At 40.9% G+C, this 25173-nt stretch overlaps 1 protein-coding gene across 2 annotated transcripts in view; it reads left to right on the top strand.

Moving 5' to 3' along the window:
- arid5b (AT-rich interaction domain 5B) overlaps nucleotides 1-25173 on the top strand; it is an 87227-nt gene that overhangs the window by 11140 nt on the left and 50914 nt on the right. For both annotated transcript variants that reach the window (XM_080481399.1, XM_080481398.1), the window contains one exon: nucleotides 774-1008. In XM_080481399.1, the coding sequence (XP_080337525.1) occupies nucleotides 774-1008 (235 nt within the window). The remainder of the gene's footprint in view (nucleotides 1-773; nucleotides 1009-25173) is intronic.

The raw sequence follows: 25173 nt of genomic DNA, 5'->3' as shown, positions 1-25173 counted from the left end.
TTACATTAATGTGCATCCACAGCCGTACAGCGACTTGACGCACATACCAATTGGCTTGATAAATAAGGACGTTCTGTTGTTTGTCCTGTTTCTTCTGCTCGCTCTGATTTTAATTCTGATCTTTGTCCTGATTTGAATGCTATTTTCTACCCACTATTGACCCTGATTATATTCCCCTTAGTGACAGTGGCGCAGTGATGCAGCGCTTTACTATTATTCTCTTTTAATAGTAAAGTTGGCTTCATTTGATAGGCTTGTATGCTGTCTGTTATTGCTTTAATGTCACAACTAAATACCTGTAACAATATGGCTAATCTGCATAATGGTTTCCTGTTATTTTGATACTTTAAGCTCTCTGGATGTTTTTTTTCTTTTTTTTTATATCAAAAATGCTAATAATATAATGGGAGTTTCAAACGGTTTGATGGTTTTTCTAATGACAGAAATTGCTGGTGAAAAAAAGGTTAGACAGTTAAAAAAGAAAACATTCTCATGAGCTGAATTGTTTTCCAAAATGCTCAGTAATTGTTAATTGTGTTGTTTGTTTTGTTTTGTTTTGTTTGGTCTGATCTTTTAGGCAGAAATTGGTTGTGTAATCGTTTACAGACCCGAGTGGTTCACCGTTGGCCTCAGATGTTGAAAAGAGCCCATCTGCATATCTGGAGAACGTGCTTGTTTTCACATGTCTCTTCATCAAAAGTGTTTTGGAAGTAAAATATCAATCTTCTTGTGTTTGTTGTGACTCTCGTTTCCTCTGCGCCGCCTCTTTCCAGCACGAGGTGATCGCGGTGTCTGAGAAGGTGATTGTGCGGCTGGACGACTTGGTGAAGTGGACGGTACCGGATTTCTCAGGATGGGCCAACGGTTTGAAGGCCGAGCCCCTGAAGGCCTCCGTGCTCCGCGAGCTGGGGACCAATGGGAGGAGGGAGGCCCTCCACCGCTACAGGGAGAGCACCCTGACCAGCGGACTCAACTTCAAGGATGTCCAGAGGGAACGTGCACAGCTAGGTGAGCAGAAGCATCAGTGTATATATATATATATATATATATATATATTTATTTATTTAAATGCTTTTATCTTCTTTTAAAGATTACTGCAGTGTTTTCAGTTTTTCTGTGCTGCAGTGTCGAATTGTTATGTATTTGTGTCCTGTGTTCACCATAAATCATCTGATGTTTATTGTCTTTTTGGTTGGTTTAACAAGTGTTGTCTTGACTGGAGTAATTCATCAGTATGTAGTTGGAATTACTCCTGATATAATGAGCTGAGAATCACACTAATAGAGGCAGGCTAGAGGTAATGGCGACGTGTTTGCCGGCAATATTACCATCTTCCAGCGTAACAGCTCTGTTTTTGTCTGAGTGTGACAACAACAAAGACTGCATTGCAAGAAAAGAAAATCACACAATTCAGCTGGCAATGTCTTTAAATAATTGAGTCCCAGCAAACTGCAGTCTAAAGCACCTCTGATACCTTCTTATCCATCAGTTTAGATCATAATTGGCTGTGTAGCTCAGCAGCTTTAAAGATCATTGCCATGTGTGTGTGTGAATATTTGTCTGGTGTATTCATCATGTACTCGATGCCATTAAGCGTCAGTGAATGCTTGATTCTTGAACCGGGCTCTTGGGTTCTCACTACACCATTAGCAATGAATCAGGCCCAACATAAAGCTGCATGTCTCTGCGGATGACTCATCCGATGCAAATATGAAACTCTGGCATTTGAGCCTAATAATCAGAAAGAACATTACGTTCCCTTTGAAGCCGTTTCCCACTTATTCGCCTCTGTCTCACAAGGCTGTGATGTAATGCCTAATGCTGATTGTAGCGGTGAATTACACCGTAGCAAACACGCTAAAAATACCATCGCAGTTTCAGTTGTCAGGTTCTAAGTATGAATCCTGGAGATTTCAGCTTCATGATCTGCAGTTAATTCATTTTTAATAGCCGTTTTATACCTAAAGCCTCAGTGGAAGTGAAACCGCTACGGGCTGAGAAAAAAAAAAAGTGGCCTTTTTCCGTGGAAAATGGTGATTTATTGATGACTCTTGTAGTGTTTGTGCCGTGCGGGCGTCTTCCGGGAAGGGAAGCTGTTGTGTTTCTGTGTGATGCCATAATGCCCTTGATTAGTCAACATTGCTTGAATCTCATACACAAAAAAGGACAAGAGGATCAATAATGAATGCTTTGTTGTTATTCCACTAATCAATATTGTGTGAACGGGCTTGCGTGTGTGTGTGTGTGTGTATGTGTGTGACTGCTAGTTTTCATAAATAGATGTGTCAGCTTGAGTCTCAAATAATATCGTGTTCCATATCTTGGCTTTATATAAATGTGCTGTATCGTCCATATTTTATTGATGTAACCGTTGTCAGTTTAATAACCTGATGATAACGCCATTGTTACTGAGAGGCTATGAGCGTGTGTGTGTGTGTGTGTGTGTGTGTGTGCGTGTGTGCGTGCGTGCGTGCGTGCATTGCTAATGAGCAGCGCTGCTGTTAATGACTCCATCAGGCTGTTTCTAAATGCACTTGTCACTCCGATGGGACACTCCGCCAGAGAATCTGCCCACTCAGCAGAACGGGCTCAGACTCTGGCAGGGCACCAGAGACATGCGCGCACACACACACTCACACACACACACATTGGCACACACACATGCAGACGCGGAGCCGCGCGCGCGCGCACACACGCTACACATCGACAATCAGTAGTGTGCACTCACTTATCCATTTGTTTGTTTGCTCGCTACATCTTTGGCGTGTGTCAGTTGTTGACAGTCTAACAATATGAGAGGGGCAGAGAGTTTGGGAGAGAGAGACGGATCACTTATTCATCAAGGCAAATGAATGTTAGTCTGAGCAAGGGTTTGCATAGAAATATGAAATATGCCACTGCAATGCTGCTGACTCCCAAAATGAAATATTCATACCACAGCAGCGGCAGCAGCATCAGATCAGATATAAAAGTAGCCTTAAAGCGTCCTGCAGCTGAATGTCCCGTAATTCAGTGTAATGTGATGACTCATAGAATAAACTGGCTTTTTAAGGATACAGCTCTACTCTCAATCTTTTTTTCTTTTTTCCTTTTTGATTGTTCACTAATTCGCCGTAATGGTGAACGATGGAGTTGCTGATTGTTGAACTCTGGCTGAAGTGCAGCTATGTGAGAAGAGTTGGATTGTTCCCCATAACAGGATACTGCAGCAATACCACAGCCTGCACAGAAAAGCATTGTGAGCTAAGGAGCAATAAAGTGTGCCATTGTTATCGAGGGAAACTGTTTTTTTTTTTTCTCCTCCAAGAGTGTGTCCTAACTTTTCCTGGCATGCTGCCAGTCTGAATGAAGTGCTCTGTTATGTATTTATGTCTCGCATGCAATTCGTGAAAAAAAAAAAAAAAAAAAAAAGCCCCAACACAAATGTGTTGGATGACAATAGGTTGTTCTTGATCTGTGTTACACAGCAGGGGGGAGGCAGAAGGGGCAAAGGGGGGCTTTACGGTTGAGAAAGTGAACAAAGCTCGACTTGTCCTGTCCTCAGAAGTGGATAAAAACTGAAACCAGAGACGCCTGCGTGAAGTAATTAATTAGAAACAGGTGACCTTCGCCGCAGCGCTGCACCATTGACAGTCTCTAAAACCTTCCAGGCAGAGAGATGATTGGTATCATAATTCAAATTCCAGCTTTAGTCGGGCTGCGTGTTTTACAAGAGTCACATACCAGGAATAACATGGCCTGTTCCTTGACTTCTCTTCAAACTGTAATATTTCTCTATATATGTCATTTTATGACTTTCATTAAATCGGTGAGATCAGTGTGATGGCGTAATATGACATTTTTATAAAATTTTGCTATAATTTCAGCTTTTTCTTCAAACAACAAACACAAGTCTGACCTCACAGAGAGCTCATAATAGCTGCAGTAAGTAATTATTATCAGTTTTTCCCACATTGCTCCAAAATTTAAAGCTCTGCACGTGAGGCAGTTCAAGTCCATCTTTTAATAAAAGTGTCCATTTTCAGTCTAACGCTTGCCGCCGTCCGTCCCATTATATATATATCCATCTCACTCTGTGTACCTGCTGAGTTATCGTGGGTGGTTTTACATCCTGCCAGTTCACAGTTGGCATTTTCTTGGCAATGGATGAAAGTATTCATAACACAAACTTCTGATCAGTGCTACAAGTCCCTTCACACACCAGCATAAAACAGGAATAGATTTAAAGGGGTGTCTAATCGCCTGACATTTTCCCACCACAGTGCTGAATAAATACAATTTGTTACATACTTGACCAGTTTACTGCTTCTAGAAACAGAAATAGTCCTCAAAGCAGTTTTCAGTTGTAACAATGTGTCACGTCAGTCTTTTATACTTTGAGAAATGTGTTTGTTGTAGCGTTTTGTGTGTGTGTGTGTGTGTGTGTGTGTGTGTGTGTGTGTGTGTGTGTGTGTGTGTGTGTGTGTGTGTGTGTGTGTGTGTGTGTGTGTGTGTGTGTGTGTGTGTGTGGCAATGTTTGGAAAATAATAGAAAGTACTTTATTTTTAACTGTAACAAAGTGGAGAGCTGCTTATCATTGAGACTGGGTACAGATGGAGTTGCTCAATAGCAACTAATAGATATGGCCTGAGCTTAAATGAGATAATCTTTAAATGAACAATGCAATTAAATATAGGCCATGGAGCCAATTACAGAAGAAAATATTGGATAATAGCGACTATATAATGTGTTTAAAAATGCAGAAATATGAAAAAGCTTACTTATAGGGAATTTTAAGATGACATCTGTCGATCATGACTTTAATGTATCCCTGATCTTTGTCTAATTTATTATCGTAAAGGTGTAATCTTAATGTGTTTAATGTAGCCTACCCTCAAAACACATTAATGCAGGTATATCTAGAGTAGCGAGCATGACCTTAATTTGTTAATTGATCAATTCTAATAGTTAACGTTACAAAGAAGACCTTTGACCTTTAGAGGTTTATGTAGAAATTTAAATCTATAATGTACATGTAAATATGTTCCAAATACCTTTTCTTCTCTGAAATTAAAAACAAATATTACATTCCTGCAAATTGACTTCCCAGAATGCACACAGCTAATGTGTTTCCTCAAGCTCGGGGAGAGTGATGTATGGTGTTTTGCACTTCTTATGTAATCTGTAATGTAATTCGCTTAATCAGGTAATGCAAACTGTCCACTCAGTTTATCTTGTACGGCAGTGTGCATTAGAGCTTCTTTTTACAGTTCAATCCACCAGGGATGGCTTGCCAGGGAAGTTTACATTCTGCCCCTCTATCTCTCCCCAGAGGACTGGCCTGATTCCCTTTTTTTTTTCCTTTCATTGCCGCCTACTGAAATTGGTTTCTGGTCGTATACTAGGAGGCCGAGCGTTTTAGAGCTGTATCTGCTGATACAGTTTGTTAGCTTGTGCTGAGAGAGAAACAGGGAACTGTAAAAAGAAAATAATAAAAAATTTACAAAAAAAAAAAAAAAAAAAAAAAAAAAGGAACTTGCACACAAAGGATGACTCCTGCTCGCAAAACACCTCAATAGGTTTTGTGTTTTTTTCTTTCCCGGAGCCTCCGGTGTGGAAGTCAGTGAGCAGATTGCGAGTTGAGATGATACGGGGGGATTATACAAGGTCGGCGCTTGTGACTCCCGCATTCAAACAGCATAGATGGTGTTCATGACTCCTGCCCTCGCCTGTGGTATCATCTATAGCCGGTTCATCCGTCAGTGCTGCCAGGATCAGGGCCCAGTGAGAAAACATTCAGACAGGAGAAAGTCACCGCGCCGACAGAGGGGAAGAAAACACACGGGAGTATTTCAGGAGGCTTTCGTCCATCTCCTTGACTTCTTCTGCTAGTTCTGTGCTGCGTCACCGCATGAAAATCACAGTAAATAAAACCAACATCAAAGGAAAATTGAATGGCCACACCGGTGCTGGTGTGCTGGTGAAAGCTTCGGCCACATGGGGTGGGGTTTGCATGATCTCCCTGTTCAACGCCCCGCAACCCTGCGTTGGAGGAAGCAATATAGAAGATAATATACAGATGCTGATATTTGTTTAAAATATGAGCTACTTGCTGTTTTGAAAGCTGCCGTAACTCTTAATTTATCTATTTGAGTGCACCAGGAAAACATCGTTCACATACCAGGCACGTAATTGTCATTGGAAGAAGTTCATCATGCAGCTCTTTGCTGTACAAAAAAAACAGATTTATCTTTCCCGTCCGATATCTCCATCAATGTCCAGAGTCAAATATCTGGTAATACATGTGAATCAAAGTGCACTCTGTTGTGAGACGGTGTACTTGAAATGAATGAATTTATGGATTTTTTCCCCTTTCTACTCCTAATAATCGCTGACCTCCATTATACCATGTAGGCTGTATATTTCAGGTTAAGCACTTTACATTCATTTGAAGGGTGCTTTGGTCTAAAAGGGAGTTTTTTCCTACACATCAGGAGCAATTCTGAGTGCAGTGTCTTGCATAAGAGCACTTGCACATGTGAACAAGAGAAGCCAGGTATTAAAGCATCTACCCAGTGATAAATGGCTGATGTTCTCTACTGGCTAATTAAAAACACTAACATGAGTCCAACCACTGTGGTGTTTCCTAATTTAGGTCATTGAAAGTAGTTTAAAAAAATACAATAAAAAAAACCAGACATTTTCAGTCTGTCACGCGTAATGCAGCAAATATTCATATATAAACTATTTAGATGTCAAATTTTAGATTTATTACTCTTATTCCGATTGCTTTTCTCAAAAGCTCTGAAATCTTATTCAAAAAATCAAGAGTCACAAATTTGATGTTAGATTTTACTCATATTCCGTGTTTTTCACAGCTTTCGAAGCGCCGAAGTGGTTTTATTCTGTTGGTCATGAGAACTGAACAGTGTTGTGTTTTACCTCGATGTATATTACGTTTCACATCTAAAATATTCAAACTTCTTAAAAGGGTGTGAATTGTTAGGTCATGCCTCTCAAGATCGTCTTTTCTTGCTTAAAACTGAAAACGCCTGCATGGATGTTCTCCAGTTTTGTCCCACGATTCAAAAATGTGCATATTAGTTTAACAGGCGTATCTACTTGTGTGTGTGTGTGTGTGTGTGTGTGTGTGTGTGTGTGTGTGTGTGTGTGTGTGTGTGTGTGTGTGTGTTTGCTAAGTGTTTCTGTTAATGTTTCTGTGATGGTCGGGTGACCTGCGTAACTTCCTCGTCAAATGTTAGCTCGGTTCTGGGTTAATGATGAAGCAGGTAGAAAACATGGCACAGGGGCACTTGGCTGTGAAGTGTGAGAGTTTTGAATGAACGACAGAAGAAAATGAGCTTATATAAACAGGCAGTGATTCTTGTGACATTGAAAGTTAATCAAGCTGCAACTTCAGAAGGACATCGCCAAATTACTCCCTTCATAGTTTACTTAATACTTATATAAAGTCTCTGCCTTTCAGTTTATTTATGCACAAAATTCCTTGCGCGTTTCCCTCAGGCTCTATTATTATACACGTATGGGAACAAAGAGTAGATTTCGCACTATGGGGAAGATTGCGTTGTGCCCGTCACCAAGCTCTTAACTCTATTGGCAGACTTTTGTTGAGTATATTTAAGTTTGTCACTTATATTGATTGAGCTGGAAGGCGCAGCAGGCCAGGGAGCCACGTCGCGGCATTTCAGGATTCTTTACAGCCTCACCCATTCGGGGACAGGACGACTGTATTTCCTTTTGATGCAACATCTGATCTGTATGCCAGGCTTGGCACATATACCCGAGTTGATATCCTGACAATATTTCAGTCGGAACATTTCAATTTGATGTAGAGGCTAGATTCTGTCCCTTTTCAGAGGCTGTTCGGAGCGTCACCGAATGTTTATGCGGGTAGGAGCCGGTGATAAGGAGACAGACAGATGCTGTCTTCTCATGGTTGATTTGTCTTGGTGACAATACAGAGGAATATTTGGGACTTTGAGTCACTATCACACGTGGAGCCGTTTTATGTTTCGAAAGCGACGTGCGAAGGAGTAAAGCGGCTTCTTGGAAAAAGATAAAGACAAACAGGGTTGCCGTGTTAGAAGAGTAATGGTATGTTGTGACTCTGATAGAGGAGGAATGCCACGCTTTTTGTAAGACACACTGCCACTGTACTCCTCCGTTCAGAGCATGTGGCAGATTGTATCAGTTGCACTTGTTTGCTTTCCGCCCCTCAAACATATTTGCTTCCCCTTCTGCTTTTTTTTTTTTTTTTTATTCCGCAGAACTAATTCTAGAAACTGTCTAAAATCTCTTTTGAAGTAATTTAATGGAGTGTTTGTATTGATTATGTGCCTTTCCGGCTCCACCCCCCCCCCCTCCGTCCTCTTTTCTCTCCTCCTCTGGTATGTCTTTTTTCTCTCTCTCTCTCTTTTTGGGGGGTTTATGGCACTATCTTCTTCATTATGCTCAGACCTGTAGGAGAGAGAATCACAAGCTGTTTTTCCTCACTGATGTGCTCATATCATTAATTCCCTTCTGACTGTGGCCTGGCCGGAAGCCAGAGAATTCTAAATCTGTAAGCAGTAAATTGTGTGCCGGGGTGGAAAAATCTATTAGATGTTTGAGCATGCCTCGAATTTGAATGGGAGAAAGAGAGAGAAAGACACACTGTGGGAGAAAAAGAGAGAGCGAGCGAGCGAGAGAGAGAGAGAGAGAGAGAGAGAGAGCGAGAGAGAGAGAGAGAGAGAGAGAGAGAGAGACCACCCAACACCCGAGTCGTATCCTGTTATGGCTCACACCGTAATCGAATTCAGCTTCTTTGGACGGCTTTATTCATCAATAATTTGTGTTATTTTATTTCTGGAATGTCACATAATGTGTTTTTCGAGGGGGGGGGGGGGGGGGGGGGGTGCACAGGGTAGGAGGGGGTGGGGGCGGGGGGATACGAAGGCTGGTGGATGGTTAAACAATGAGAGCGGCCTCAGAGGAAATGAAGAGCTCCATCTCTCCATTAGGGAGGTCTGAAACAACAGTTGTGTCTCTCTTCTCTCCATTAGTCAGGTCTGGAACAACAGAGATGCTATTGATGTGACCTCCGCCAAGCATCTTAAATAGACCGAAACCGAGCGAGGCGCTTTCATAACACACCGGCTCGTCTCCAGCCCCCCCTTGGACATGTTTCCTCCATGTATTTTGTTCGATATTAAATCATAATTTCCTCATAATTCACTTAGTATCAAAAGCTCGGGAGGTGCATGGATGATGAGGTTTTATCTGAGACAGATTTGCTTTCTCTTCTCAAACAAATTGCCTGCTTGTTCCAGTTACTCTGACTCATCCCGAGGTGTTACCCAACCAGCAGGCTTTCTGCGGAGATTTCTATATTATCAGAAGTGATGATCATCTAAGTATTACAGCAACATTAATATTGCAGCCTCCCCCTGATTTGTGTTTCTTTCGGCGTGACAGTTTCACATTCTGCCTTCAGATAGATGGATCGGGATGATTTTGTGCCGCTCCGTAGGCATTCAAGACATCACAGATTGTACAATTAATAAGTCTGCATATTTTATGAGCATGCCAGTCCATCTGCTTTATGAATGCATGTAAAACTGTCCTGCTCTGGACGCCCTGTTGTGCCCATTAAAAGGACTTGAAAGTCAAATCAACTACAAGAGGGCAAAGCACCGCAGCAGAAATATTAACCAGCAGGTGATTCCAAGGCGCAAACGTCAGACTCCGATGAGTTTGCAGCCTTTAGTATTTACTATAAAAGAGTTTAGAGACAAATATATTATTTTCACTTTTGACTCCCACTGCGTTTCTGTGCCATTTTTAAGCAATAAAATAGTTATAATTTGTAAAGTCACAGTTTAAAAAAAAAAAACACCATCAATTGCAGCAATAATCATTTGAGCCTGCCGCAGCTTTTGCTCATCCTTCATTTGTACTTTTACTAGATTTTACTAAAGTTATTACTTCTGCTATCAATAGACTTCTCTCATGAAGGCACAAGAACATAATTCAGACTATTGGATTTCTTGGACAAGTCTTTTTAATTCAACGCCACGAATGAGCGAAAGATTTTTGTTGTGACTAATGTGTTGTTGCAGGCACAGTCCAGAAACCCACATTTTCATCTGTTTATTGAATAAAATCGCGTTTAAAAATGCCAGTTCTGACTCCTAATAAAAGCAGAGCCTGAAATCCTGGCTCATTATTCCCAAGCTTTTGTAGTTACATGATTTAACTAGTCCGGGCTGTGCACGTTTATGATAATAACTTTAACTGCTACACTGCGTGAGGGTGTGTGAACACTGAATAACCGTTTAATTCTACCGTGGCATTACAGTGTTGGAAAAACACTTTCACTCAGACCTGTGCCAAGGTAAAAATAGCTTCCGTCGCTGATTGCAGTTCAGCTTCCTCAACATCCACTTAATATCTTTCATAATCTGTAAGGCAGAGCCGAGCAGAGCCCGGCTGCAGGATATATACTGTAGAACACACTAAAGAAGACACACTTTTGGCTTGGTCGGAATCACAGTGTTCTTTTCACAGCACAGGGGTAATGCCTTTTTCTCTACATTGAAAGGTAATTGCAACGAGAGCTGTGATAGATTCCAGACCTTTGGTGGGAGCAGTGTGTGTGTGTGTGTGTGTTACATTGTCATGCATACTTCAAGGGGCGATAATTGCACTTTGCGCTTTTATTAAATCAAAGATCTAGAAGTGACGTAATTTGCGTTTGTAAAATATCCCGGTGCAGATGGTGCAATATATTTTTGTTTCTTTGATATATTGGCTGCCGGAGGAGTTGGACGGAGCGCCCTCTCTGCAAACAATAGATCATTGATGCTTCTCTGTCCTCTTTCTCAACCTGTCAGTCCATTTCCTTGTTATGTGGTGGCCCGAGGAGCACTCGGCAAAATGAGAGGCATTCAGCCAGTCTTGTTTTTCCCCCCCCCCGATTTTCCTGTCAGCCATAACTCAGGGAAAAACTGTTGTTTCATTCAATGTGTCAGAGTGCAATATTGAAAGTTAAACAAAAGGCCAGTAAGGCCAGTCACAGATTCCCTCGGTTCCCGCGAAGGTGAGTCAGATTTATCTTGATAGAGATAATTGTCGAATGTGGGAAAGAGCAGCTGCATTCAGCACTCATGAGAAGAAAATGATGTCTTGTGACACACCCATGTTAACAGTCAACACACACACACACACACACACACACACACACACACACACACACACACACACACACACACACACACACACACACACACACACACACACACACACACACACACACACACACACACACACACACACACACACACACACACACACACACACACAAAACTGGCGAGTTCTTACACAAACAAAAGCACTTGCCAAATGATTTCACTGATTCATGTTGTTTTCATCTCATGTCATGTCACTGTTTTGTTATGTTGTATACAACCGATTTTCCCCAAAGCAAAATAAAATAAAAAAAACCCCAAGAAAGAATAAACAAAATATCTTTTACTGTCGTTTTCAAGTCAAATCATACATGTTTCATTGTGAGCAGTAATAAAAACTGCAGTAATATTTAGAGACATAAATTCGGGCATGAATGGCCAGCGCACATAAACTTGTTATCGCGGCGCGTACTTTTTCCACAGAAGTTCTTATCTTTCCTGTGCCATGTCAGACAAGCAGCCACAAACACCGTATGGGTGCTGCGTCACAGTGATTGCAGAGCTGTTTGTAAAGCACAGGATGGAAGTTTGCCACATTAGAGGTCATGTTCCGTAGTCTGGAGTGAAGGACTTTAAAGCAAAGCTGGCTTCAGTTTATAAGAAATTACCTGCTTGTTTCGCCAGATACTGTGTGTTTTTTTTTGTGTATGTGAGAAACAGTTTGTGTAGTACTGAGCTTGGGAACTTCAAACAGAGATCATTAGGGCTTGTGGAGTGAAAACAATTGTTAGTGGTTGTTGTTTTTCTTTCTTGTGGCGCTGTGAAAATGTGTAATCACAACTAATTGCACGGCAAACTATGCAAGGGAAAATCCTACAGATTGCATCTCTGGGATTTGCTTTTGTGTCTTCAATATGCTTTATATCCATGATAGCACATAAACAAGGAATGCGAACAGATGGCACTGGTTTTTAATGACATATTGCTATCTGTAACGTCTCCCTTTAAGCCACGGACTAAAACGTCTCCCCCTAGGGGAGCGCACCGCTCTAGTTGTTATCATCCACTGCTAATGTCAGTCTTTTCTTCACCACATTGTCAAGTTCCCCCAGCTAAATAAATGCAATGTAAATTGAGTATTGTGCTGGATGTAATTATTGAAAGGGGTTCCAGTTGGCTTAACTGTACGGGCTGTTTATTTAAAGCCTTCCTCCCCCGTACTGATCTGATGATGGAGGGAGAGATAGAGGGAGAGATGTTCTTATATAATGACAGGAATTTACAATGGAGCCATGCTGAAAGACAACAACACCCCCTCCACCACCACTACCTCCCTAATATTTCCAACAAACACCCCCCCCCCCCCCCCCCGCCCCTCTCTTTCTCATTACAGTTTTACCATTGGGAAACGTTCCTGTCCCAAATAGCCTTGAGTATTCTTCTTTTGTCCCCCTCCTGCTCTTTCTCTGCTTCATTCCTTCACTGAAAACATATTAAATCATGTTTCCTTTTGCACAGTGTACGCCCTGAGAAATAAGTCTGAGTTGATAATGAGGGGCCCTTCTTTGAGGAAATACACACTGCAACTTTGATCTAGAATGGCATGTAATTCCTTGCCTGACCCAATTCCCAATCTCCTGATAAGATGTTGGGTTTTTTTTCTCCGCCTCCCTCTCTTTTTCCCTTTACCCCCTTTTTTGCTCTAACCTTGGAGCAGAACTCACTCAAATAGGAACTTGCTGTCCCATTAAAGATACATTCAAAGCCAAACATGCCATCCATTTCACTCTGCCGGAGAAGGATGTGTGAGTTTGAAATCGCTGCCTACTCCAGGCGGAGCCACGGAGGCTCCCTATGTATTCCTCTTGCTCTCCATCGCTGACAACCTCCGAGATCTCTGATCACAGCTGCTCAATTGAGTTTGTGTCGGACAGAGCCGCGTGACAAATGAGAGTGGCCGTCATAGCAGATAGAGTATCATCACCTGGGTGTAACAGCTCTTAGGCTTGTTTGAGGAGAGGTAAAAGAGACTTGGAGAGGGCTTTAGGTTTGTTTGTGTAGTCCAAAAGGCAGCTGCATTTCTGCAAACCAACGACACTTGATTAAATTTGCTCCCTGTGGTATTTGCACATTTCAGGTTCTTGCAGAGCAGCTTGTTTTTTGTTTTTTTTTCCAATCTCAGAAGTGACTGCGCCATAAGTGGATTGACCCCCCCCCCCCCCCAAAAAAAAAAGCAACAACCCAGCAAGTAGCCTTTCATTAGTCAGGATGCAGCCGGGGACCAGACAGCAAACAGTGTTTAGGGCCAATCCATCACTTCACTGAATGGGATGTGCACATAACCAACTAGTCCTCCTCATTTTAAGTGACAGCGCGGCCTTGAACCTTGTCAGAGTGGCACTAATATATTAATTATGTGTTTATTCACAGCTCCTTTTCTCTTTCTTCGTGTCTTCTTATTACTGAAGCTACAAAGTTCAAACAAACTGTTTAATTGTTTATATCTTCTTCTTTCCTTTGGAGGGAAAGGTAATTTTTTCTTTAAAAAAAGTGTGTGACTTCATAATATTGGGGCGAGCGCGTCCCCTTGGTAACGTTGTTCATTTCAACATCTGCTTCCTCAGTGCAGTTAAAGAGCTATTTCACAGAATCCTGAGCAACTCAAACCGAGCCAAACAGGAATAACACTGTTTTAGGAGTGTTTTCACACAGTGTGACTTCTATTTCAGTTTCTTTGCCTCTGCAGAGAAAAGACACGCAGAAATATCTTCAAATTGATTTCAAGTACGTTATAAGTCTTTTTCCCGTATGGATGAAACGTGCTCAGATTTCGATGTATGACCAGTGTAAAATAGACATTTCACCTGGAATGCAATGTTTTTTGACTGAAGGAGGGAATCTGCACATGCACAGGGAGAACATGTAAACTCCATACAAAGGCCCGAAGCCCAAACTGGAACCCGTAAGTGGACTAAACAGAAAAAAATAAAACATTAAAACATCAACCGCACTACCTGAAAGCAAGTGTGACAAAAGTGCTTCTTAAGAAGTTCCAAATGTTGTCCTGATGGGACTGACTCGGTCACTGTCATTGTGCTCGAGCTCAGGCTTCCACTGGGTCAACATTTCTCAAGTCTAACCTCGATGTCCCTTGAAAATCTGTAGTTCACATCCTCACGACAGCGATCAGTCCGAGCTACAAATCATTTCATCCCAGGCACCATGAAAGAAACAAAACAGGGCCCTTCGGAGCTCTTTTCTGAAAGCTCATTTGTTACGGCGCCCCCGTTGTTTTCTGATAGTCAAAAGAACCAATTTGGGTTTTTGACAAGGAGCCCCTCTGAATAATTCCTTCATGTATTACAGGACCTATTAAATGCAAACTTTTCAATCTGGCAATCAATAAGGCAGGCAGCTTTCCCTGGACCCGTGCCAGACACATTAGGGCTGCGAGCGATGGTTGCTAGGGAGCTGAGCCTGCTCAGGGGAAAGAATGTTTAATGTAATAGAATCACATAAATCAAGTGGAGGAAAGTGCTTGTGTTGTTTTGTCTCTTCTCTTCTCTTCTCTTCTCTTCTCTTCTCTTCTCTTCTCTTCTCTTCTCTTCTCTTCTCTTCTCTTCTCTTCTCTTCTAAAATAATAATGATAGGTTAATATTACTCCCAGATAGATTTCTGTTTTACATTAGAAATGTTTCCTTTGCATGACTTTTGAAGTTTATAGCTTTTTATAGCAATCTCACAGTCGGTGCATTTAACTTAAGAATCTAGGAAAATATAAGACATTGACACAGTATTGGCTAAATGCGTTGTGTACTTTGAAGGAGGCAGCAGACCAGTAAAAAAAATAAAAATTTTGTTTTTATTCTATCTATCTATCTATCTATCTATCTATCTATCTATCTATCTATCTATCTATCTATCTATCTATCTATCTATCTATCTATCTATCTATCTATCTATCTATCTATCTATCTATCTATCTATCTATCTATCTATCTATCTATCTATCTATCTATCTATATAAAATAGGAGTGTAACACTCCTGCAGCATGATGGTATGGGATCCTTTTTTTTGCAAGAAGCACATTATATTTAAGGATAGTCGTACTCAGGCGTGTATAGGAGGTGGCAAAAGGATTAAAGAAGCTTTTACAGTAATCCAGTGAGAAACGCATCCCGTTTGGAGATTTTATTTTTAAGCTTGAAATGATTCAAATATGTGATTTTGGTCAGTTTTAGTATGATGTTTCACTAGTTTAGATTTATGGTCAATCAGCGAGTCCCAAATAAAGGGTTAATACGGGTGTGTGTTTTTCAAAATATGCTGCGGCCACCCCCCCCCCCCCCCCCCCCCCCCCCCCAACCGCATGAACATCTGGGAAGGAATTAAGCTGAGCTGAAGTAGAATTTTTACTGTGTTTTTGCATGTGTATGCAAGTGTCTTACAAGTGTGTGTGTATGTGTGTGTTTTTGTATGCATAGCAGTGCGTCCTCAATCCTCATGCCTCGCACTTGAATAAATTGAGGTGAAAATTATATAAACGGTTCTTTTTTTTCCCCCTTTGTCACAGGCCACCGCCCCACCCTACTGAAATGAATGAGGCACTTTAGTGCTTTACTATAATTAAGAACAGGAGTCAGCATGCATGGAGGGCAGTCCTTTCCCTTCCTTCTATGTATCCCCCCCCCCCCCCCCTTCTCCCCCGTGTTTGCCCTCTGCACAGCTTCATTGGAACATTTCCTCTGACTGTTAGTGCCCTTTTGTGGGAATATAATTCTCCAGGAAGAATTAGACACATAAAAGCTGGATATCGCCTTTAAAGTCACAGTCACTCCGCCCATCTGATACGCCGAGTCTCTTTAATATCTGCGACCTCCACACTGCAGTCGATTTACTCAAACCTGTCCTGCAGCAAACGCCACTTTTTTTTTTTTTTTCTCATTTGTCCGGCTGTAAGCGCAATGTGTTCCAAACGGTTCGTATTTATAGCAAAATATGGCTGAGTGCACTGCTTCAGTCCCAAAACAGCAGACTCTGCGCTGAACAGCCATGCTCAACAGTTGGTGAAAATATGAATCTTTGGCACACACTTGTGTTTACAAATGAAGAAGTGGAATATGCTGCCCACGAGTTGCTGTGAACACTTTGATATGTTTAAGATTGGCCGTAACCATCACGAGTTAGTCCTGCTTTTATTGTAGCAAAATATATATTCCGAGAAGCGGAGGACATGTAAGGTCTGCTCATTGATGTTTTCAGTGCCTTTTGTGGCCTCCGAAAGTTTTACGAGCCCGATATCTCAAATATTATTGCTGCATACTGCTGTTATGTTATGTGTGCAGTTTGAAAGGGATGTTTGAGGAACCCAGGAGGGGAAACTCTCACTCACACAGGGAGAACATGCAAGAACTTGAACCAGGCTTCCTCTCGCTGTGAGGCTGCAGTGCTTCCCACTACACCTGGAATAATGCGAAGCGAAAAAAGACGCGTCACGCTTTTCTCGTGTCTCTTCAGCCTCTAAATGCTCCACTGCATTTACTAACGCTGACTGTGTCTGTTTGCCGTTTTGTGCAGAGCAGGTAGTGCTGACTGCTTGCTGTGCAAACAAGCTGTAAACAAACAAATCAGCAAACCAAAACACTAAAAGAGATCTCCAAACTGATTGTGTTTTTTTTTTTTGGGATGTTTGTATGTTTAAGCAAAACGACTTCTTTCACATGACGCACTATCATCATTCCACCGTCACTATGACGTAATAGATGTTTACTCCCTGCTGCTACATTTTAAGAACACATGAGAGTCACATTCAGGAAATAAGACTTTTTTTTTTTACTTTATAAATAGAGAAGAAAGGTAAAATGTTTCAGAGAATTTTAATTTATTTTCCCTCATCATGCTAATTTTATTCTGAATATGATGATCTCGAATAATATTATGGTGACAAAGATAAAAAAAAAAAAAACTTGCATTTTTTAATTTAATTCATGATTCTTGAATTGACACGTTTAGCTAAAGTGTAAATTTTGAGAATAAAAGTCAAATTTAGAGGGTGGTGTTGGCATTTTGTGAACAATGTGAAAATATTGGCATAAATACCAACTTTGGTAACAAATATTGGAACAGAACCAGAGACTTTTTCACAGGAAAGACTTCTCATGATCCAAAACATGCTGTATTCAGGTTGTCAGATCTGGCCTCACAAACCAAAAAGCAAATTGTAAAAATTTCAAAGAAAACATGATTTTTTTATTTTTACAAATATCTTAAGAGTCGCGACACAACACAGATATCAGTGACGTTGCCATGAGAACTAGCTGCCTTGTTACTATCAAACTCGCCACAAAGCCGTGCTGTCATGGTGAGTTTGGAAAAACACCCAGAATGCAACAGCTATAGGAGACGTTTCTTTTTTCTTTTTTTAGACATTTCACTCTATTTTGCACCAGAAAGTGTCTTTAAAATTGTCTCAGTGTTCAGATTCTAGTCATTTTCAGGAGGGATTGTTTGGCTTTGAAAAAGAAAAAACTTTAAAGATAATCTATGAATGTTTTTTTGGCACTATTTTCTCCACTCTGTTTGACACCCCTGTGCTGAATGAACATCAGCTTTGTAATAATAGCTCAGATGTTCCTGTGAGCTCACCTGCAAGATGAGCTAATGTAATCATCTCATAAAAGTTAAGAAACACAACGTTAACTGCGAAAACAAGGCGTTTTCTCATTGCTTGTGTCAAGTAGTTCACTTTTTAATGAGCAAAAATGTTTCCAATATGAAACAAACAAAGGAAAATTCATTGAAATATTCCACTCTTGAGAATGAGAGAAAGCGACTGCTGGCATTAATCGGAAATAACTTTATAACTTTATTAAATGAGAAACTTTTTTTTTTCTCATGTGGTGATTCTAATACACCATCTTCAGGCACCATTATGTACCAATACAGGAGATAACCTCTAATACTGGCCGGTTCAGGGTGACCGCTGAAGATTTTGTGTGACGTCCATCTGAGAGGCCGTGTGTGCATTGTGTGTGAGAGCACAGCTCGCAGCTGATATAATGAGCAGAGGAGAGGCTCATGGGTGTGTGTGTGTGTGTGTGTGTGTGTGTGTGTGTGTGTGTGTGTGTGTGTGAATATCACGGACGGCCACTGAGTCATTTGCAAACACCCTATGTTATTCTATGCGGATCCATTAAACAAATTTGAAATATTATTAAAATTTCTCTCCCTTTGAAAGGAATGAAAATAAATAAAGTGCGCGTCGGAGGCCGTGTGATCACTTTGCTTTGTTTTACTCCAGTATGGTGATTTATTGACGCTTCATCCTCTGCGTGATTAATGCGATTTTGTTTACCACACAGACTAGGTTGCAATTAGCGGAATGTTCCAGCACATTTTGTTTTCATCCGAGATAGTGTAGTCATTCACAGATTGGATAAGCGGTGAATCATGCGAATTCAATGAATTTATTTCTTTGTTTTATGTAATTCTCTCCTCGTATGAAAACACAAGGTTGCCTGTAGTGAAAATGCGACGCCCCCGCCCATCATTTCCATTTCGTGTCATTGGCAGATGCTGTTCCCTCTTTATTTGGTCAGGTTTCAATAACATGAAACCAATAGCCAGATCGGGCGCCTGCTGCTGCTTATATGGCCCCCTCTCAGTGTCATGTCCCCTCATTGAATAGTGGGAGAGAGAGAGAGAGAGAGCGAGAGAGCAAGAGCGAGAGGAGGTGGATGAATCAGAGAGATGTGTTATATATTATGAGAAGAGGCTAAATGGAAACAGGGCAACCTCAGAGATCAATACAGAGCACGGAGAAGAGAGCCTGCGGCATGGAGCCAGAATACCAAACAAGATCCGACTCCTTGCTCTCTTCTTCACCAGTCCATTACTTCTTTTGCCTATTTTTAAAGCACGGGGGTTTGTTTTGGTGTTACCGCATGAGTATTTAAAAAGAAAACATCTAACACACAAGTGACATTTTTGGCCGTGGGTTACACGCCTTGCCATTTCTCGCCAAACCTCACAAAAGCAGCAGGGGGATCCAGTAAATTCCTCGGCCGGCCAGATAATGTGGAAATGTTGACAACAGCAAATTTGAGCGGAGTGAGTGATTTAAGGACTACAGCGGGCGACAAGAGAGCACGAGAGTAATGGTTTTCAGCTTTTTCCTGCTCGTCTGTGACAAGAGAAATGAGCACACTTGCCTGAAAGATCTTGTCAGAGCTTGTGGGCAGTGTGAATATTTTTAAGCTGCGCTTGAATGTAAATGACACAGTTCACATGAGTCACGTTGTTTTTCTTTATTTATTTTTTTAATTAGCCAGCGCAGATCTGCTTTTAACTATCAGCAGCCCTCATATTAGGGTGAGTTTTATTCCCAAAACCTTTAAAGTCGCTACAGAAATCCTCCAATAAAGAGCAGAGGATCTCAAAGATGCTGCTTTTTTTTTTTTTTTTTCTTCTTCTTCTTGTTTTTCCTGGTTTTGAAATCCTGTGATATCAATGATGTTTCATCTCTCACTGCAATAGCTATTCATCCAGCAGAGCAGCTGCTGCAACCTCAGCTAATGAGTTTCATGTCGTATGCAGCATTTCAGAGATTTTGATTATGGTGAGTAATTTATCATGCTTGTTATGAAAGAAAAACAGACATTTTCTTCCTTTGGCGTAATCACACAAAATAGTCTTCAATTCTCCCCGGCTTCATATACTGTCTGAGTTTGGTCACGTCATACTTATTTCCACTCCCGTTTCCCCTCATGCAGTCTCCTCATTTACCCTTTTTCACGAAAGGCATTTCATTAAAGGACAGGCTGGCTCACGCAAATATTTTCCCACACGAAGAAAAAAAAAAAAAAACCTGCTCCGTCTTTTTGCTGTTAAATGTATTTTTTCATATTTATGAACAGAAACTGTGCCCTATGTTTTTACAGAGCGTTGCTTTTACTATGCTGGAGTAGATTGAATCCTTATTTTTAGTGCACAGAGTGTCTCATGACAGCTACTGTGGCTAATGACTTTAACAGTCGGCTGTGGACCGCAGTGGTGTTGTTTACAGTGCGATACAGGAAAGTAATATTTCCCATTTTATGGCGTCTTTAAAGGACTTTGTTGCTGGCGTTGCACATTAATCGTGAGCTTTCCCGTGCTTGAAATCACAAACAATTTTCTAAGTGTGGAAGCAAATCTACAGGGAGAGACTCGCGCTCCTTTTCTTTTTTTTTTGGAGGGGAATTAATGACGTCAAAAAAATGTTTTTAATAGATTTTACGAGTAATCGAACAGCCTTTTTTTTGTTAACCTTTTATTAGAAAAGTGATCTCGGTTCATGACTTGTTTCTTCTAAACTGACAAGGATTAATGACAATCACAGAAGACGTGAAAAATTGTTATGTGACACACTAAAATAGACGCTGCTTGTGTGACACTTTTCACTTTTGTAATATCAAACTTCTGTGGTAAACTTCACATATTGACATAAGCTCTAATGTATCTGGCCTGCCTGCCTTCTGAAAGCACCTACTACTCCCACTTAGTGTAGAAATTCACCCGATTGAGTCTTTTTCTTCTTTACATATTGATGAAATATGAAAAATGTTGACACCATATGTAGTCAAGGTACATAACACAGCATCAACAGACATGCTGAACATCCAACATTATAATGCAGTAGTACTGAGTAATGTTGTGTCAGCAAGAGTATGAACCCACAGCAGAAATCAATATTACAGTATATCCCATTTAGGCACATTTATATCATGAAATTTATGCGATTTTGGTCCGTTTTAATCAATTTTCTCATGTTTTACCATAAATTAAAGGCACATAATGGAGTTGATTTTTACATTTCTGGCATTAAAAAGTTCTGGATTGAAATTGACCCTTGAAATACCCTTTGCAACGTCGCTCGGGTTGAAAGTCTTTCAGTTTTAGTGAGTACCTTATTCAGGGTTAAGCTCTTTAAGTTCCCCAGATATTCAGCTTAGAACCCCCAGGTGTTGTCACATACCTGAAAACAAGCCTCTAACAAAAGACATTTTCGCTTGATAAATCAATCATACAATTGATGACTTTTCCCTTCCTCTTGGCCTAATTGATTAACAGCCTCGCAGCTTCCACACAATTCCTTTTCATGTCGATGCAGCACGAAAATCGGCTCATAAAAACTGATATTGTTGACAAGCAGTTATGAGTGATTTGTGCGTTTTCGAAATGCACCGATGTGTTCAAGGGAAAATTAAATGTGCGAGACGTCTGCGAACGAAGTGCCGGTTGCCAAAAGCGTCTCAATGATGAGCAATTTTGAGAGGAAATCACATTTTGGAAGACAGACAGGATGCAGGCGCAGATGTTGCAAAAAGCACAATATGAATTTCATCATGTTTTGCATGAAAAAGTTGCCATGTGGCACATAACCCTCACATTTCCTTGCTGCTTGAAATGCACCATCAAAGAAGAGTTTCTCCTTTGTTCTCTCTGATGGATCATTGGCAACTGTAAAGTGGATTTTTTATTTATTTATTTTTTGAACAGTATGGCCCTTCAAAAAGGAGAAACACTAAATGTGATGTGCAGTTGTTTAGTTGTGCATGTTGAAGTCACAGTGAGCCGTTTCCCAGTGGTCAGCACACTGAGCTAAAAGTTTTCCAGTGAAGAGAAGGGGGCAACCTTCACTGATGTTCATGGCTGATGTCAGTATTTCGTGCCACTAATGAGCCTTGCAGATGGACTCTTGTATGTAATTGTCTTCCTGACGTCTGAGCTGAAACATACATTTCAATCACGGTGACTGACCCCGTCGCACAAGTGGTTCGGTGACGTCTGGACGCTCGCCGCAGCCGTGTAACGTCTGAAAATGTTAGAATTTGATTCCTGTTAACATTTCTATTTGCATACTACAGAGAGTTGTTCAGTCATGGTTCTTTAATCTGGGGATTGTTAGTGGGATCAGCCCCGTCTTGTCATCTGGAGACACAGTGAGACTCGTCCACGCCTCGTAACGCACTTTTTTTCTTTTTATTCTGTTCGAGCTATAGACTCTTCAAGCACGGCTGAGTTGCTTAAAGTTCTGCTGCCATACTGATAATAAACACACAAATGTGTATGCTAATATCACACCTTCTTCAGTTTGCATCAGCACATAACAAAATTGGATTTTAAATTACTTTAATCAATCAGTTCAGTTTGTTTTTTGTGTGCCTGACACAGCACATTCATTGCATCCTGCTGTGGATGATTTCAGCCTGCTAGTATTTTCTTAATATATGTTGTTTGTGTGAAGAAACACAAGAAAAATATGTAGACACGTTACTGTTTAGCTGCTAAAAACAAGTATGCAGTTGAATATGCACTTTTTTTTTCACCAATTCTGGAAGAATTTATGTAATTATTTACTGCATGTGTATATTTATCTGAAAAAGGTGATTGAAGAGGATTGAGAGCAGGTTGCTAATTCATTATGCAGCAAGACATGGACTCCATATGATGCAAAATGAGGCTTTTCCGGACATCCTGGAATCAATATGTTAAATATTCCAGTTATTAGATGTTAAACTTTGCATTGCGTGCTTTCAATCAGTTGCTAAATTGAAAAAAGATTAAAGTGTCAATATTATGTACTAAAATATTTAAAAGAAATTTGCTGATGATAAAAAATGTTTAATTTAAACAAAGGTTAACATGTCTATTGGATGTATTTTGAATTGAGTCTATACATATGATAGACATAGACCTACGTCAGTAATTAAAAGTTACTGATCCATTTTTTATAAGATTTGTTGAACTTAAAGTGAAGTCTGAATCCAAATCATCTCCTCTTCAAATGCTCGTTCATTGCAGGTATACTTCTGTTGCAAATATCACACAAAACAGGTTTTTATTCCAGCAAAAAGAGTGAAATGATCCCAAACTTCCCATGTTTTAGTTCAGGATGTTGCTACACTGACAGTCGCCATATTGAAAATGTCTCATTCTGCAAAAGTCGACTGTGAAATTCATGTGACTATTTCTATTGTCCAATTATGTCGACGACATTAAGTAATCCGTGGCGCCCTAATGTGAAGAAAACACATAAAACTGTGGTAACTGCAGCACGACATCTAAAACAACCCGATCTCCATACTGAACTCTTCCCCTGCTACAAAAACAAGTGATTCTTGTTTTTCTGAATTTCTTGAAGACACGTGTCACAGGTAGATGACATTGGGGATGATTTTGTTTCTGTGGCATACCGAAGTACACCACAGTCTCCTCTCATCCGGTGGAGCGAGTTGAGCAATCACTTTGAACATTGAGCAATCAGACTTGTGAAATCAAGGTTACACAGTGTAGCAGGTAATAAACTTATATCGTAATAAACGTAAATCTCTTGGAGATGAAGTTTCCAGAAATGTCCATGTAGAATACAATGTGATGCATGTGTTTAATGCATATAGCTGCTTTTAATAATCTCAATTATAGTTTATTTCACTTGCTTAATAGAAAAAGGCCTGTCAGCATTCAGTGAAGAAAATTGGCATTATCACAATTTCTAAGAGGCAAGGTATACATCTTCCAAATTTGAGTAGTTGTTCATCTATAATCAAAAGCAAATGCTGTTTTAAGAAACCCAAACAGCACATGGTATATGTGTAGAGTCTGCGACAAATTAAGTACATATTGGTAATGATAGTTTCTCGGAGTCCAGCAGTACTGATTATATGGATTTGATGTGTATACATCCACAAGTGGCAGAAATAGAGTTGGCAAGTCAAGAGTGTAGAAAGTGAAGGAGCAGCTGGAGCGCAGCGGAAAGCGGCAGGCCTGCGGAGACTGGAGCTTCGGTGGGATCGCTGCAGCACACTTTGTGGACAGTAATGGTAGGGTGACAGGTCGCTTTAAATCACGGGGTAGAGTCACGGATCAACAGTGACCACATATACTAAACAACAGGAAATCAGGATCAAATTTAAGCGAGAGAAGCCAAGACGTCCAGGGTTTTTAATCCTGGCCATGAGTCAAGCTCCAGAAATGCTGGATTGTACAATTCCTTTAAAGCAACTGGATAGTGTCTTTCATTAGGGCCCTCTTGGCTTGTAAAGCCACATGTCTTTCATACTCCATGCCGTACCTCCAGTTTTCTGGTATAACTCCAAAGTATGAGCTGAATGACTTCATGATGACATCAGGGTGAGTTTTGAAGAGTTTCAGAAGGAGTCCCAGCATCCATGTTACAACCTCTTTAAGCGTAAGACGTTCATGCGCATTACTTAACGTCATATTCAACTATTAGCATTTGTTTTCAGTTTAGGGGTTGTGTGCTTGTAATTTATTGACTGCTGCTCGACTGAGTGGTTGTAACGTCAGCTGTCCTGTAGAGCAGTTATGACCCTGACACTATTGTAGTTTATGAGGTCAGGAGCTTTACAGCGTGTTCTGAAAATAATCTGCAGCACCGCAGCTGTTTGATCAACACGCCAGCCGACCGCGAGCAGAGGACAGACGGGCCGAAAGAGGGAAAAACTGAGATCCTGAGAGAAAGAAACAAATTGCATACGGTTCTCGCAATGTCTCCCAGCTCTCCGGCGACGCAGCCGCAGCCAATTAGAAGGCTTGCATTAAGATAGGGACGTCCTTTATTTTTAAAAGGTCGTGCCGTAAGAACAAAAGGAATTTTCAAAGTGTACATACACTCAATGTACATTACACGCACCGCGGCACACGCGCTCACACTGACATGCATACTTTACAACGCCTTTGTACAGTTATTAATGCCCCGCGGCTCTCCCTCCAAATTGAATCTAATCATGTGAAATGCTGCGAGGGTCCTCGGGAGAAAGAGCAGGTCTGACGGTGACCGCTTACAATCAAATCCCTGACATTTGGAAACAAAGCCCCGCTCTACCTCTGAGCGGTAATTGCGTGCGACAAATGCCGCAGTCTGGGATAAACGTGTGCGTGTGATACGCATGTGAGAAAATGTTGTGTTTTTATACATCTGTGGCACCTCTCGTGGCGCACGCC

The sequence above is a fragment of the Lipophrys pholis genome, assembly GCF_963383615.2.
Source record: "Lipophrys pholis genome assembly, chromosome: 15".
In the NCBI taxonomy this organism is placed as follows: domain Eukaryota; kingdom Metazoa; phylum Chordata; class Actinopteri; order Blenniiformes; family Blenniidae; genus Lipophrys; species Lipophrys pholis.
Note: the sequence above shows the minus strand (reverse complement) of the source record. Positions and strands in the feature narration are given on the sequence as shown.